The 14,644-nt window shown below is 38.5% G+C and overlaps 1 protein-coding gene across 1 annotated transcript in view; it reads right to left on the bottom strand.

Moving 5' to 3' along the window:
• Positions 1-14,644, bottom strand: part of usp43a (ubiquitin specific peptidase 43a) — an 88,769-nt gene that overhangs the window by 18,157 nt on the left and 55,968 nt on the right. The window contains exons 7-11 of the mRNA XM_063883757.1: positions 13,846-14,014; positions 11,683-11,794; positions 8,258-8,361; positions 2,312-2,389; positions 1,414-1,543 (exon numbers count right to left, since the gene is read on the bottom strand). Coding sequence (XP_063739827.1) covers positions 1,414-1,543; positions 2,312-2,389; positions 8,258-8,361; positions 11,683-11,794; positions 13,846-14,014 — 593 coding nt within the window. The remainder of the gene's footprint in view (positions 1-1,413; positions 1,544-2,311; positions 2,390-8,257; positions 8,362-11,682; positions 11,795-13,845; positions 14,015-14,644) is intronic.

Genomic DNA, 14,644 nt, shown 5'->3' with positions numbered 1-14,644 from the left:
ACTAAAAATGATCAATTCTCTCCACAGTGCCAAGTTGTTTACAGTGCTGCTCCCATTACTACTTTCACAAACTTTATGAATACATTTTTTACACTTAGAATTAAGTCCAGGGTCACATTTGTTATTAAATCTAATTGTGAAAACAACAGTAGGCCATGAGAGAAATACACATACTAAGTAGTGAGCAGCTGTTCTTAAAATATCCGACTGTGCTTTTGCAACTGTTACGTACTGCCCTGTACTACCTTTAAACCGGCTCATTTCAGTGATTCATAAGTGAAGTTTTTCAATGCTTAAACTCACTGAGAAGAGGTGGGAGTAAACACCTGATCTGTAGTCGACACAAAGCTAAAGCAGATTTGCTCCTTGTCCCGTTCTCCTTCTTCAAGGTGGGTGGATGCTTATCCCTTATCCTTAACGGCAAAATTGTCCCTTTATTCCCAACTTTTGCTTCGTAATGGCTTCTATAATTAATCTTGTCTGATATATTGTGACATATTATGTTATGGTTTTCGTATTAACAAAAACAAGTTATCTTGTGTACCTCTACCAGTACTTTAATTAGTTTACTTTAGGCATGACTAATGACTGTAGTCTGAGCTGTGAATGTGTAAAATGAAGGGTTCATTGCTTAAAATAACCAATTTTCCAAAGTAAGAACTGAGTTTGGTACAATCTCACTCAAATCGCATCACATCACCAAATAATACTTACACATGCAACTCAGTCACACTGGGCTTCAGAAGAACTAACACCATCACTGCACCATAATACATAGCTTTTACAGCAATTTCTGTCCATTTGTAGCCATCTAATTTTTTCCCCTTAATTTGCTCTGGCTAAGAATAGGAATCCTCTACTGGGGTAAGTGTGTGGGGAAAAACACAAAGACTGTGATGCTTCCTATTGATACTGAAAAGGTGACTGTTAACCGTTAACTATGAATGTCATTTTAAACAGGCTTGCCGTGTATAGTCTTGTGTGGTCACAGTGCACAGGTGAGGTTAACTCCAGGGTGTAAAATATGTTCTCCGTTTATTTCATTATAATGGTGATGGATATTATAGTTACGACGGAATGACATTTAGGAGAGCAATCCTAAAAATAGTTTTATTGTATTCTAACAGGGGTGTCATTTCTTACCTATTCCACCAATTTAGCATTGCACTCTTTCATTAAATTTGGACTCATAGAACTATTTTATTATTTTACATAATCTTTTTCTCAGTCAAAACCTGCCGCTTGCATTAGCACACAAAGCACTTTAACTAATGATGGTTAAGTCGGCAAATTGGGTGGGCTAATAGAGACTAAAGTATTTTAGTCTCTAGTACAGACTAAAGTAATTTAGTCCCTATTAGCTATAAGTAGTAATGACGAAAAACAGAAGATGAAGACAATTCTTAGTTTCACCTGTTCTTCTTTGGTGTACAGCTGAAAACACTCGTCCAAGGTACAGCTGTGCTGCTGCAGGTGCTGCTGCTGCTGGTTCCTTACACTCTCTGCATCCTTGACCACCTCCTCTTGAATGCTGCCAAAGAGACTGAAGCACACATATGCACACACACACAGACGTTAGTGGATCTACTTGCTTTCATTCGTTTACCCTCAGCACTTATGATTATGTAATAGCAGGAAGGAGAAGGTGGATATTTAATTTGAAGGAACCTGCGTTTGCCCAAACAAGCATTAATCGAAAAGCAGTTGGTTTTAAAGGCCCACTGCTTTCTAAGAAATGATCAAAAGATGTGCAGACTAAAATCAATAAGGCAAAGGCATCTTCTAAGAATTATTGTGCTATGTTTGCTTTTGATAATTGCCCGCATTATTTTTACATGATAACTTTTTTCATGAGGTTTGTGGTATCTTGCAGAAAAAATCCACACATTTACAAATAAATCTTGGAATAAGAAAATCCCTGGAGCTGAACAAGATAACAGGTAAATACTACCAGTCAATATGGAATTCTTCTGAAAAACATTAAGTTATCAATAATATGTTTTTATTTATCTTTCTAATTATAGGTGAGTAAACTCATTCATGTGAACGCCTACCTTTACAGACCTTTGCATAAAAAATGCATTATGAGTCATACTGTTGTCTCACTCTCTCAGCCCGAGGGCCACTCACACCATGTTCTCAATAAGTGGCGAGGGATGTTTAAGGACTTTTCAGAGATTATTTTTCAACATTTTAATATCTGCAAAGGCCTTATGTTTATGAACATAAGGCCATTACGACTTTAAAGGGATCCCAAGAAACTCTGGTATATACTTTATCAGAAGGTAAAATGTTTTTGCAGAACGCTTACCATTCTTTGATCTTGTTCTCCCACTCAATGACAACCTTAACATGGGGTGGTCCTCCGGGGCCGCAGGACTTCAGAGCTCTACAATACAGCAAGAGATGAACTTTTCACAGACCATATGATCTTAGTGTTGTTAGTAGAAAATCTTCAAAAGCGTTAATCCAGCAGAAGCCTTAAGACACTCTGAATGTTTGTTGGTGCTTTTTCTTTCAGTTCACATGTTTACAGACTGTCAACGGAGTGATTACACAGGGTGATCACCTGCAGGTTAGAAATGGCTTGATATTATTTATTTACAAGGTGTTGAGAGCCATTATGTAGCAACAAAAGAGTCATGTTTGTATTGCAGAGCTTTTCCTTCATTGCTTTGATCTCAGCAGGAAAGACTCTTTCTCAGCTGCCACACAGCGTGGAGCTAAACTTAACAACTGCTCAGGCACAACATATTTTGCTTTTCCTAGGAACCAGACAGATTGCTGATGGCAAATGATATGAAGTTGTGAAAAAACTTGATTACTTTTGATTTTGTAAAGAACCTGCATTCTGGAAAGAGTCAGGACATTTCCAGCTGGGCCTGAATATTGAATCATTCTCAGTGTGAGTATTTTTCCTCCAACTGAGGTAGAGTTCATGTTGCTCTCTTACTATTGTTGACCGTGATCCTATTGATTGCATAAACGTGTCTGAAATTGTTACCACTATGTCTGGGTTATATAACATGCCCAAACATTCCAGAAACGTTCAATAACTCAATAAAAAATACCCATCTTTTGACCTACACAATCTGTATCTCTCTAGGCTTATCATTATACTTGAGTTTGGAATGAGTGGTATAATAAAATCTGCCTCCGGATAAACGGGAAATCTTTTTTTTGTTATATATGTTATATTTGCCACAAAATGCAGGACAATCAGAGCACACGTTGCACAAAAGATCTCTCCAACAAAATCAATACTACTTTAAAAACCTCCACGTTCCCTATTCAAGGACTCATGCAGTTGTAATGGAAATGGTTATGGAAATCTCGAGAAACCGCATGCACTGGTGTGTGTGGGATTGAATGCACTTTAAAATGTGTGTATTTGTTCTGTGAAAAGTGAATTGCACATACAGTCAATAAAAAGGCAAGTAACACAGACACAACTATCATACGCAGAAATGTGCTACTTGAACAAGTGTGGACATTAAGAATGTTTATCATGACTTAAACCAAATAATATCATAATCAATTAATTGCCAATAAATAACATGACCATTAAATTATGGGTCTGTTATTTAATTATAGAACGAAACAGTAATTTTGAAGTTATTCAATTTAATAAGTGGTCTGCCTATCAGGCTCTATCTTATAATTAATTATTCCTGATGTAACCTTTCCATTTCATCCCCTTCAATTGGAACACAGCTCTCTGTTTGAGCAGGGAGCCACCTAGAATTAAAATGAAATCTGTGTCACACAGCAGCAGCTGGAGCTTTGATTAGCCAGACAGCTGCCAAAACATAGCAGCACAGTAATTAACTACTTCAAAAAGTATACAGGTATTTTAGTGGCACATTACTCCAACAGAACAACAACAATCATCTGGTAACAAGGTGATTACACAGTAAGATGACCAGAGCAGGAAATAGAAAAAAAAGCAACTTTGTTTACTAGTGGAGAGATTCAGTGGAACAGATTCTTGATATTCAGCCATAATCTTCAGGTTTGTGCAAGATTGACGAGCAAATCTTATCATATTTGTGACTTGTTTTTGTGCTATACCCACTAGGGCTGTATTTACATAGAAACATGTTCTGAATCAAATCACTAAACAGCCAGGTGTGTTGCTCTCCATACATTTTAAAAAGCATTTAGAGCTGAAAACCAAATAACATTCACTACCATTCTTCATTGGGAGAAGCTGGCAGAAGACATCTGTAAGCATTGGCACATTATTTTCTAAACCATGCAGCTTTAAAAACTGCTGATACATGGGACAATATCTTTTTGGGGATTTGGAAGAACCCCTTAAGTCATCAAAAAGTTGATAAAGAAAACAATATTTTCTCTATATGAGGGATCAACATGTGGACATACAGTGGGGCAAAAAAGTATTTAGTCAGCCACCAATTGTGCAAGTTCTCCCATTTAAAAAGATGAGAGAGGCCTGTAATTTTTGTCATAGGTATACCTCAACTATGAAAGACAGAATGAGAAAAAGAAATCCAGGAAATCACATTGTAGGATTTTTAAAGAATTTATTTTCAAATGATTGTGGAAAATAAGTATTTGGTCAATAACAAAAGTTCATCTCAATACTTTGTTATATACCCTTTGTTGGCAATGACAGAGATCAAACATTTTCTGTAAGTCTTCACAAGGTTTTCACACACTGTTGCTGGTATTTTGGCCCATTCCTCCATGCAGATCTCCTCTAAAGCAGTGATGTTTTGGGGCTGTCGCTGGGCAACACGGACTTTCAACTCCCTCCAAAGATTTTCTATGGGGTTGAGATCTGGAGACTGGCTAGGCCACTCCAGGACCTTGAAATGCTTCTTACGAAGCCACTCCTTCGTTGCCCTGGCGGTGTGTTTGGGATCATGTCATGCTGAAAGACCCAGCCACGCTTCATCTTCAGTGCCCTTGCTGATGGAAGGAGGTTTTCACTCAAAATCTCACGATACATGGCCCCATTCATTCTTTCCTTTACACGGATCAGTCGTCCTGGTCCCTTTGCAGAAAAACAGCCCCAAAGCATGATGTTTCCACCCCCATGCTTCACAGTAGGTATGGTGTTCTTTGGAGGCAACTCTGCATTCTTTCTCCTCCAAACACGACGAGTTGAGTTTTTACCAAAAAGTTCTATTTTGGTTTCATCTGACCATATGACATTCTCCCAATCCTCTTCTGGATCATCCAAATGCCCTCTAGCAAACTTCAGACGGGCCTGGACATGTACTGGCTTAAGCAGGGGGACACGTCTGGAACTGCAGGATTTAAGTCCCTGGCGGCGTAGTGTGTTACTGATGGTAGCCTCTGTTACTTTGGTCCCAGCTCTCTGCAGGTCATTCACTAGGTCCCCCGTGTGGTTCTGGGATTTTTGCTCACCGTTCTTGTGATCATTTTGACCCCACGGGGTGAGATCTTGCGTGGAGCCCCAGATCGAGGGAGATTAGCAGTGGTCTTGTATGTCTTCCATTTTCTAATAATTGCTCCCACAGTTGATTTCTTCACACCAAGCTGCTTACCTATTGCAGATTCAGTTTTCCCAGCCTGGTGCAGGTCTACAATTTTGTCTCTGGTCTCCTTTGACAGCTCTTTGGTGGAGTTTGGAGTATGACTGTTTGAGGTTGTGGACAGGTGTCTTTTATACTGATAACGAGTTCAAAAAGGTGCCATTAATACAGGTAACGAGTGGAGGACAGAGGAGCCTCTTAAAGAAGAAGTTACAGGTCTGTGAGAGCCAGAAATCTTGCTTGTTTGTAGGTGACCAAATACTTATTTTACCGAGGAATTTACCAATTAATTCATTAAAAATCAGACAATGTGATTTCCTGGATTTCTTTTCTCATTCTGTCTCTCATAGTTGAGGTATACCTATGATGAAAATTACAGGCATCTCTCATCTTTTTAAATGGGAGAACTTGCACAATTGGTGGCTGACTAAATACTTTTTTGCCCCACTGTATGTGGATCATGCCTAGGACCATTTTAAATTCAAGTTGAAAGCTTTTGAATACAGATATGTCGTGTTGTATTTTTATCATGGTTTGTATAATTGATGTGTATTGTATAGTTATTTTTTACGGTCAATCCAGGGACGGACAAGTCAAACATTTCCACAGGTATGAATGCTGTGGTTCATGCTACATATATGCGTGCCAATACTAAATACACATTCAATGACTAAATAAAAATCGGCTAAAGCCTTGAAAAATCACACGAAACCCCCTCCATTGATTAGTGGTTGGTCAGTTAATTTGATTCTGATTCTATCTGGAGGTGCTGTGTGATAAAGAGAGCAAAATCCCATTTTGAAAGTGATGCAAAGCAGAGAGAGCAGACAGAAAACACATTCACATGAAAAAAGGCCACACACAGAGACACATGCTTGAATACACAAAAACACAAACACAACACACACACACACACACACACACACACACACACACACACACACACACACACACACACACACACACCACACACACACACACACACACACACACACACACACACACACACACACACACACACACACACACACCTATTGAATGACTTGTCTAATCTGGATGACAATCTCCTTTCCTAACTCCTTGGTGAAAGGCCTGACCTTCAATGCAGTTCAATACAACAGCAAAGCGTCTAAGATCCTCCGCTGCGCGCTCTTAACCAGAGACCAAATAAAAGCCCCACCCTGGGTAATGATGAGCTCCTTCTAATCCTCTTTAAAGGTGTAATGTGTGTGTGCCTGGCAACATGCTCATCCCAAAAATGGAAGAAGTACTTAGATCTTGTACTTGGTAGAAGTAAAAGTAGAAGTACTACCAGAAAGTCTTACAAGTAAAAGTCCTGCAATGAAAATGTTACTCAAGTAAAAGTAGAAAAGTGTTGTCATCAAAGTATAATTAAAGTACCAAAAGTACTCTTTATGCAGAATGGCCAAGTTCAGTGTTATATGAATTACATGTTTTGATTTGCCATGCATTTGTCAAGTGTTATCAAAGCTGTTACAGGTTCATAACTTTGTATGCTGCAGGGTAGCTTGTGAATGTTGCTCCAGATGTAACTAAAGTCTTATTAAAGTGTTAATGTATATTATTAAACAAAATCTGCAAATACATAATTGTACTGGATTAAAAGTACCAGATTCACCTCTGAATTGTAGTGGAGCAGAAGTAAAAAGTAGCAAAAAATAAAAGTACAATACTTAAGTACAGCACTTGAGTACATGCACTCACTTACTTTACACCACTGATACTTTGTTTATTAGATTAAATTCAGAGTGGAACTGCCCCTCCTAACCCAACTGCTTCAGTCTCAAAGAGAACTAAGACTGCTGCAATATGGCACCAGGGTTTAAAGCTGCCAAAAAAAGGTGAGCTGTAAAACCGAGTTGACCGCTGTAACTAGACTCAGTTTCATAATGTTCCTGCAGCTCCTGAGTCAAGTGTGACACCTATTTGTAAAATGTGGTATAACATCCGGTGTCTGGTTTATATAAAATCTGTTTGATTGACCCAACCATATCAGCCTGCTGTACTCCTGGCGGAAATACATCCAGTTTTCTTGTTTCTTCCGGTTTGGACTTTTGCCATAAACAACCCTGCGAAACATACAAGGACAGCAGCCCCCGCAACATGATTGACAAGCCCTCGGGGCAGCTCTAACCCCCCATGCTAGACCTCTACAGTGACTGATCATATTCTCTTAAGGAAAAAGTGGTATCACAATACAGGACTGGCAGGAAATATCTCTGCAACACATTTTTTTCTAAAGAAGGAAACCTCTTCACATTGAGTGGATTTTTTAAGAAGGATTCTGACCAACTCACACATTAAAGTTAAAGGTTTCTAATTTAAAAGTGTATAGTTTAAAATAGAGCTAGTGCAGTCAGACTTGATGGAAGGCTGATAGGATGATATTTAGGATTAGTAGTAATTCATCAATTTGACATGGTCATTGAAATAGCTTTTTTTGTGTGATCATTGCATCTTTTTACCACAGTTGAACCACACGATGTGTGTGTATGTGATGTGCATGTTTTATATTGTATGTATGCAGGGACTGTACATTTATGTCGTCGTAAATGTGCTATCGACCACACAAAGAAATAGTGCAGAGAATTGATGTAGGCTGGATGTGAGTTTATTTATGTGTATATCGCAGAAGGTTATTTTTCTTTGTTTGAGTCTACAATTTGGTGTGTGTATGTGTGATTTTATGTGAGTGTGTGTGTGTGTCCTACCTGTCAACAGCAGGGTGGTACAGTGGCCTGCTGTCCTTCGGGGACAGGTAGCTGTAGTTTGCAGATCCACCAACTATTCTGATCTTGAACAGCACACCAGCATTCTGCAAAGGAAGACAAAAGTACATTTCAGTACAGCAAGGTCCATAAGGAGCTCAAACTTGTAGCAAACAAAACTGTTAACGCTGAGTTCAAATTAAGTCTTGATAAGATTATGTGAATTAAAGGGAAGAAATGTAACTGTTGATGTATCCCCAAAAATGTGTGAGGCTTCAATGACCTGAAATGGTGATACAATGAAAGAAAAACAAGTATTACCTCAGTGTATTGTAAGTCTTTTCAATGCACTGTTGGAATGTTTATTGATAATTTGCAATTTAAGAAATCCTAGTACAAACATTCTGCATTTGGACCCTTTTCTGATTTGGGGCTGAATCCTACACGATTTCAACATAACATCACCAAAACTGTTAAATCATATAACCTGTCTCATTTATTTCCAACAGCTAGTCAGGTCGTGACCTCGCTGGAATAGAAAAAATGCATTTACAGATGAACTACAAATCCACTGATGCATCAGCAGTAAAGACAAGGGGGCAGAGCTATTCGGGAGCAGGGAGCAAAACCGGGTTGCTAATGTTTTCATTCTTAGCTTGCCAACGCTGGAGAATAGGAACTGCAGCCTCGCATAAAAAGAAACAAATTGGTTGGTTAATAGGAGCCTAACGCAGCAAATTAGAAAAAGGCATATTCTCTATTTTCAGTTTGAGGGGGCAGAGCGAGCATAGATTCAGATGGTCTTACCTATCTATTGGACTATAATAAAGAAGAGCAGACAATACACTTCATGCTAATGAGTAATCATACTGATAGAATGTGGAGAGTTAAGGATTCGAAAGCTTTTTCACAATGATTTGTGATCTGTCTTAAAGGAGGAGTTGATAACTGAAGAGAGGATTGTAAGTGATTCGGGGACTTGACATTAAACCAAGGGCTGGCTCTTCTGTCTGAGCACCTGATCATCTCAGTTGCCCAACACATACCGAGTTGATTATAAGATAGGGTGTTCACTCAAAGGAAGGCAGTGGTCCTGAATCAATGAGAAGTAGTATCATTTGTAAATAAATTAACTACTCGAACTGTAAGGAATCTGTATTAGTAAGACCACGTGACCTTAGGAAAAGCGTGATGATAATCTAAGTATTTTAATAAAAGTTTAAACTATTATGGGATATTTTCAGTTCAGAAAAGAAAACAATAATTTGAAAGAACTTTGAAGAATCCGATAAACATTTTTGGAACTTTCAACAACTATCAATGACTACTCAATTATTAACAAAATCCTGCAGAAATGAGATTGATTTTGTATTTATAAAAATCTGGCCACAGTCTAGACTAAAACACATACCCTTTGATGCATTTATAACATAGCTGAGTGGCCTTTAATACAAAAATACAAAACATCTGCGCGACAGAAAGAGGTTTATTATGTAAAAGGATCAAGTTAGAAAACCCAATTGCGAAAAGCAAAAGCATTTTGTATTTTTATTGATTAGCTTGGTTCATAGTATATAAGCAGGAGGTCTTAGCACAGTTAATTGTGATATTGTTGATAAAAACAATCTTGGTGTGGAAAGAGGACCTGGTTTCTGACATGCAAGTCAATAACAACTCAAGTTATGGTTTCCTTTTATCATTCCCTGAAGAGAAAGTTGTACCTTGCTGAATAAACCTCTGGGTGGCGCACTAACCTCTCATAAAGAAAAAGCAGAGAAAACCAAACTATTTTCAGCAAAGCACTCACACACTTTCTGCATTAACTAAATATATCCACAGTATGTTTTTATGTTTATTAGTGTCTATAGTGATAACTATTTGTTGATTGGTAGTAATTTCTGACTAAATGATCATGTATAGCTACCATCATATGGGAACTGTTACTTTTAAACTGTATATAAACTCTTGTCAGTTATCCAACCACCAAAACGACCATTTCTTGGTGTATAAAAAATACATATATATAGAAATGCTGTTCAAATTCCTTTTGAAATGAGAACAACACATTAAAGCATACATTGAATATGTTACCCTTTGGATATTGGTAACTTTTCCAGCAAAATATAAATGTTCAATCTAAATCCAAAACACCCTGGTATTTTTGTTAACTAAGAACGATTTGGGCACTGAGGAAAAGTGAAGCTTTAACAAGCTCGTACTGTATCGGGCCAGACAGGCTTTATTAAGTAACTGAGAACCTAAGATAGTGATCAGTAAATAACAGGCTGATATTTTCTTTCTTTTCTAAGAAAAGCTCAAAAGCTGCTTGGTCTGAATAAGACCACCTCAAATAATGCTGATTAACATGGCGTTTCCCATGGCAACGCGATGGCCAACAGTCTGTGTGTGTGTGTGAGTGTGTGTATTTGAGAGTGGAGCAGTGGCTCTTGTTGTGCAGATCACTTGAGCCGTCTATTGAGCAACAGATGAAGTGAAGATGAGCTCGTCAGGGATGGTTGTAAAAGCTTTCAGTACAAAACCAGAGGAGGAGAAGTAGATGGTGGATTTTAATATGCAAGACTGGCTGTCCAAAAGGAAACAAAAAAAGCTCTTCAGATTCCCCGGGTGTATTGTGTCCAGTGTGGCGTTAAAAGTACATATTTACAATAATGGAAAATCGAGTCCTTATCTTGTAGACTAGAATTTCTATTATTTGGCTTAAAGTGGGCTGTGACATAATGTATGCTCAGCCCGTTAAACCATTATTACGCTCCAATAAAGTGTGTGTGTGAGAGTGCGTGTGCGTGTGTGTGTGTGTGTGTGTGTGTGTGTATGTGTGTATGTGTATGTGTGTGTGTGTGTGTGTGTGTGTGTGTGTGTGTGTGTGTCCTGAGGTTTAATTTGCTTATAATCAAAGATTCAATTTCATATCAGCATTTCCCATATTAGAATTATATATATTTTCATTACTCTGAATGAATCAAAAGCAAACAAAGGACAACTTTCAATGAATGAAAAAGAGAAACACAATAGATAGTTAATAATGAGGAGACTATACAATTCTGAGGTCCCTGACAGCATGCCAAGCAGAAAATCTATTTTGTAGTATCAGCAGGGTAATGTGCTCCTATTAAATAATGTATCTTCAAAATCATGAAAACCAAACTACAGGACTACTTTCATCATGGTCTTTATGTTGAGCTGCAAATGTGACTCAGGTAATTGTAAACAAACAATGCGTATAATTGAATGTACACACAGAACCCAACCTTAAAGGGAAACTGATTAAACTCCTAACTAATTTCTGCTCTGCACTGCTATTTTTCAACCCCCTGGAGTGGAGAAGGTCCAGGAACCCCTGGGCTGAAGGGTACACGGTAAAAAATAGATTGGATGCAGTTATTGCTTATTGGGGGAGTAGGCATTACCTGAGCCTGGGATCCATTCAGCATCAGATAATAGAGCTTGCTGAGGATGCTCTGCTGCAGCTGATCCCAGGAGATGCTCCTGTCCTCACGCATGAGAAATGGAGGTCCAAACCTGACAGAAGAGAAGAGAGGTGAGGAGATGAGATGAGAGGAGAAGAGATGAGAGGAGAGGAGTGAAAGATTGACAGCAAAATGAAAAACATTGGTTCACTTCGCAAGTTACCAACACTATAAAACAATATAAATTACATTTCTGAGAAGTGCCAGCAATAAAGGTCATTTCAACTCATTGTCACCCCCTCTTTCAAGCTATCATGTGTCGCGAGCATCAAGGCTCTACTGTCCACTCCTTGTGTCCTCTACTGACAACTTGAAGGGACATTATGTGGGGTCAGGGGCCAAATAAAGTAAAGAACCTAGTCTGTATGTCATCAATGCATCAATGCCTCGTAATGGGTTCTCTCTCTCTATCTCTCTCTCTCTCTCTGTCTCGCTCTCTCTCTCTCACTCTCTCTTTCTCACTCTCTCTGTGTGTTAACTCAAGGCTGGTGTGCCACAGCAGTGGCCATATCAGAGACTTTTATTTGTGAGGTTAATGACAGAGTCTGTTGTAGTTGTCAAGTATTTCAGGATCTCTCACAGATCATTTACAGATACGGAGCTGAATATTGAAGTTTGAAGGTTCACAGCACATACAATCAATTGCCAGTTCATTATTCCAGGTACACCTAACTCAAACTAATGTAGTTTAAAACAACACCGCTGCAATAAATCCTGCCTTCAAGAAGGTAAGGAGGTCTTGATTTAATGTCATGGTCATTTTGGAGGTTTAAGTTTGTTGGCTGTTTGACTTTCGTATATGTTTTTGCAAGAGTTCTTGTAAAAGTTGGTACAGCTAGGGTCCTATACTGTTACAGAAGCAACCTCTGTAATGCCAAAAGTAAGTCCAACAGAGAAGGAACTGAACTTTAATTTTGGTGATGGATGTATAACAGTACAATGAAAGACTCAGATGTTTACGAGCATGCACACATGAGTCATGGGCCAAATTCTAACATGACTAAAGGGAAATATGAAACATCCTTCATGACTCAAGGAAATGTTAGATTTTGTTGATCCCTGTAGGGAAATGTGAGTCATCCTTTAAATCTAAGAGCTTTGTTGGTGATGGAAAACATTTTATTTTCACACTATAGGCCCCCTAGTATCAGAATATTACTGAATGCAAATACAACCCTAACCAAGAAGTCATATGGACGGTTGCTATCCTGAATCAAATGCATGTGTTTCCCTGAAAGATGATCCGTGTTACAAAGAGCACACAGTGTCTGGGTTCAGATACATTTGAATGAATTGCAGTATATGCACATTGTGTTTTCAACATGAATGTGTATGATATGATAGTGTGCGCCTAAGATAAATGTTGTTAGCAGCTGACACAATTCAACTTACTGCTGTGATATCAAAGGTTTAAATGTGTGTTTTATCCATCACTGGAAGTGACTATCAGACATCTTCAATGCTTTACCGAACCTGCAGTAAAGCATGCTCCTCTGAAGTGTAGTGAATTAAGCTTTAGGAATTTGACTTTTTTTATTTTTCAAATGGTGTTTCCTTCAGAGACAATGTCATAGCTGAAGATGGACGTGATCAGAACACACCAAACACAACAACCCAGCTCATCAGTGGGTAGCATGCATAGAGCATCCAGTTGTGTTGCTGGAGGACATCAGATCCATTCTAGTTGCAAAACAATTTAATGCAGCTGCCTACTCTTGTTAGAGTAACATATGGCATCTATTAAAATGTCACTTTTACAGATTAAGTGTTTTTAGTTTGAGCTGCATTATTCGATTCAGTCTCAGGTTTCTACTGTCAGCATAAAAGGAGCCCTGTCTGTGGCATTTATGCAAGAAATATACATGTCAAAGTCAAACAGAATCTTAATGTTTAAATTGAGGCAGCTCTGGATGACTAAAGTTAAAAATAATGAATCAATCATCTTTTTACGACTGAATACACAAAATGTCTCAACGATCTCATGAGAGAACTCTAAGTTAACAGACTCGTTACTGTTTGATTAACACAATAACAAAAAGTGTGCTAACCCTTGCAACCAGAGGAGCTGGCCATTAGATAAAATGCATTCAGCCTGCAGCTCACCTGACTGCCTGCTGGCCAGATCCTGCTGTGTTGCAGATGACAAGGAGGACCTTTGTTGAGCCGCCCTGGTTCAGGTATTCAGAGGAGAGGGTGCCAGAAGAAGGTAACCTCTGTCTGTCAGGTCCTGCAGTGGAGATGTAGGGGGAGGAGGGGAGGCTGTGATGATACCCTGAGTGGAGCAGAGGGGGGGGGAGAACCGTTTAACAAAGGATGACAAACAACCTGGCATTAGCTGGCACCCATTATGGAAATAACGTCTTTGTTGAACAGGTGTTTTGAACAGTTTTAGTGAAGAACAAAATTCCATCAGTAGTATAATAATTTGGGTGACTGTTAAGTTGACTTTTATAATATATCAATATTTATACAAATGTACAGTTTCCTACTAGATGATGCCCAGATTAATCCGATCTATTATGTCTTGTTTATACAAATATAAAGAGTTTATATCACTAAGCTGGAGTGTAAGGGTTAATTAAACGATATTAGTTGGCATAATACATTTTTAGAAAGGTACTGTTTTTTCTTAGGATCTGGTAAGGTTAAAAAATATAAACTCAGTCAAAAGAAATAGCTTGCAGAGAGCTGTAAATGTCACACGGCAAAAGCACTTGTTCTATTAAAATGTGAATCATACCAATAGATTATTATATTCAGCTTGGAGGCAGGACTGAAATGGACCAAAGCTAGAAAACAGCTCTGGGTGTCAGAATGAGAAACTGCTATGCAAGGAGCAACATCTAATGTGACATGTTTACATTGTGACTCAGAAAACATTTTCAGAAGATTTCCATTAATA

The sequence above is a fragment of the Eleginops maclovinus genome, chromosome 5 (assembly GCF_036324505.1).
Source record: "Eleginops maclovinus isolate JMC-PN-2008 ecotype Puerto Natales chromosome 5, JC_Emac_rtc_rv5, whole genome shotgun sequence".
NCBI classification, from domain to species: Eukaryota; Metazoa; Chordata; class Actinopteri; order Perciformes; family Eleginopidae; genus Eleginops; species Eleginops maclovinus.
The sequence above is the reverse complement of the archived record's forward strand: the minus strand, read 5'-3'. Positions and strand labels throughout refer to the sequence as shown.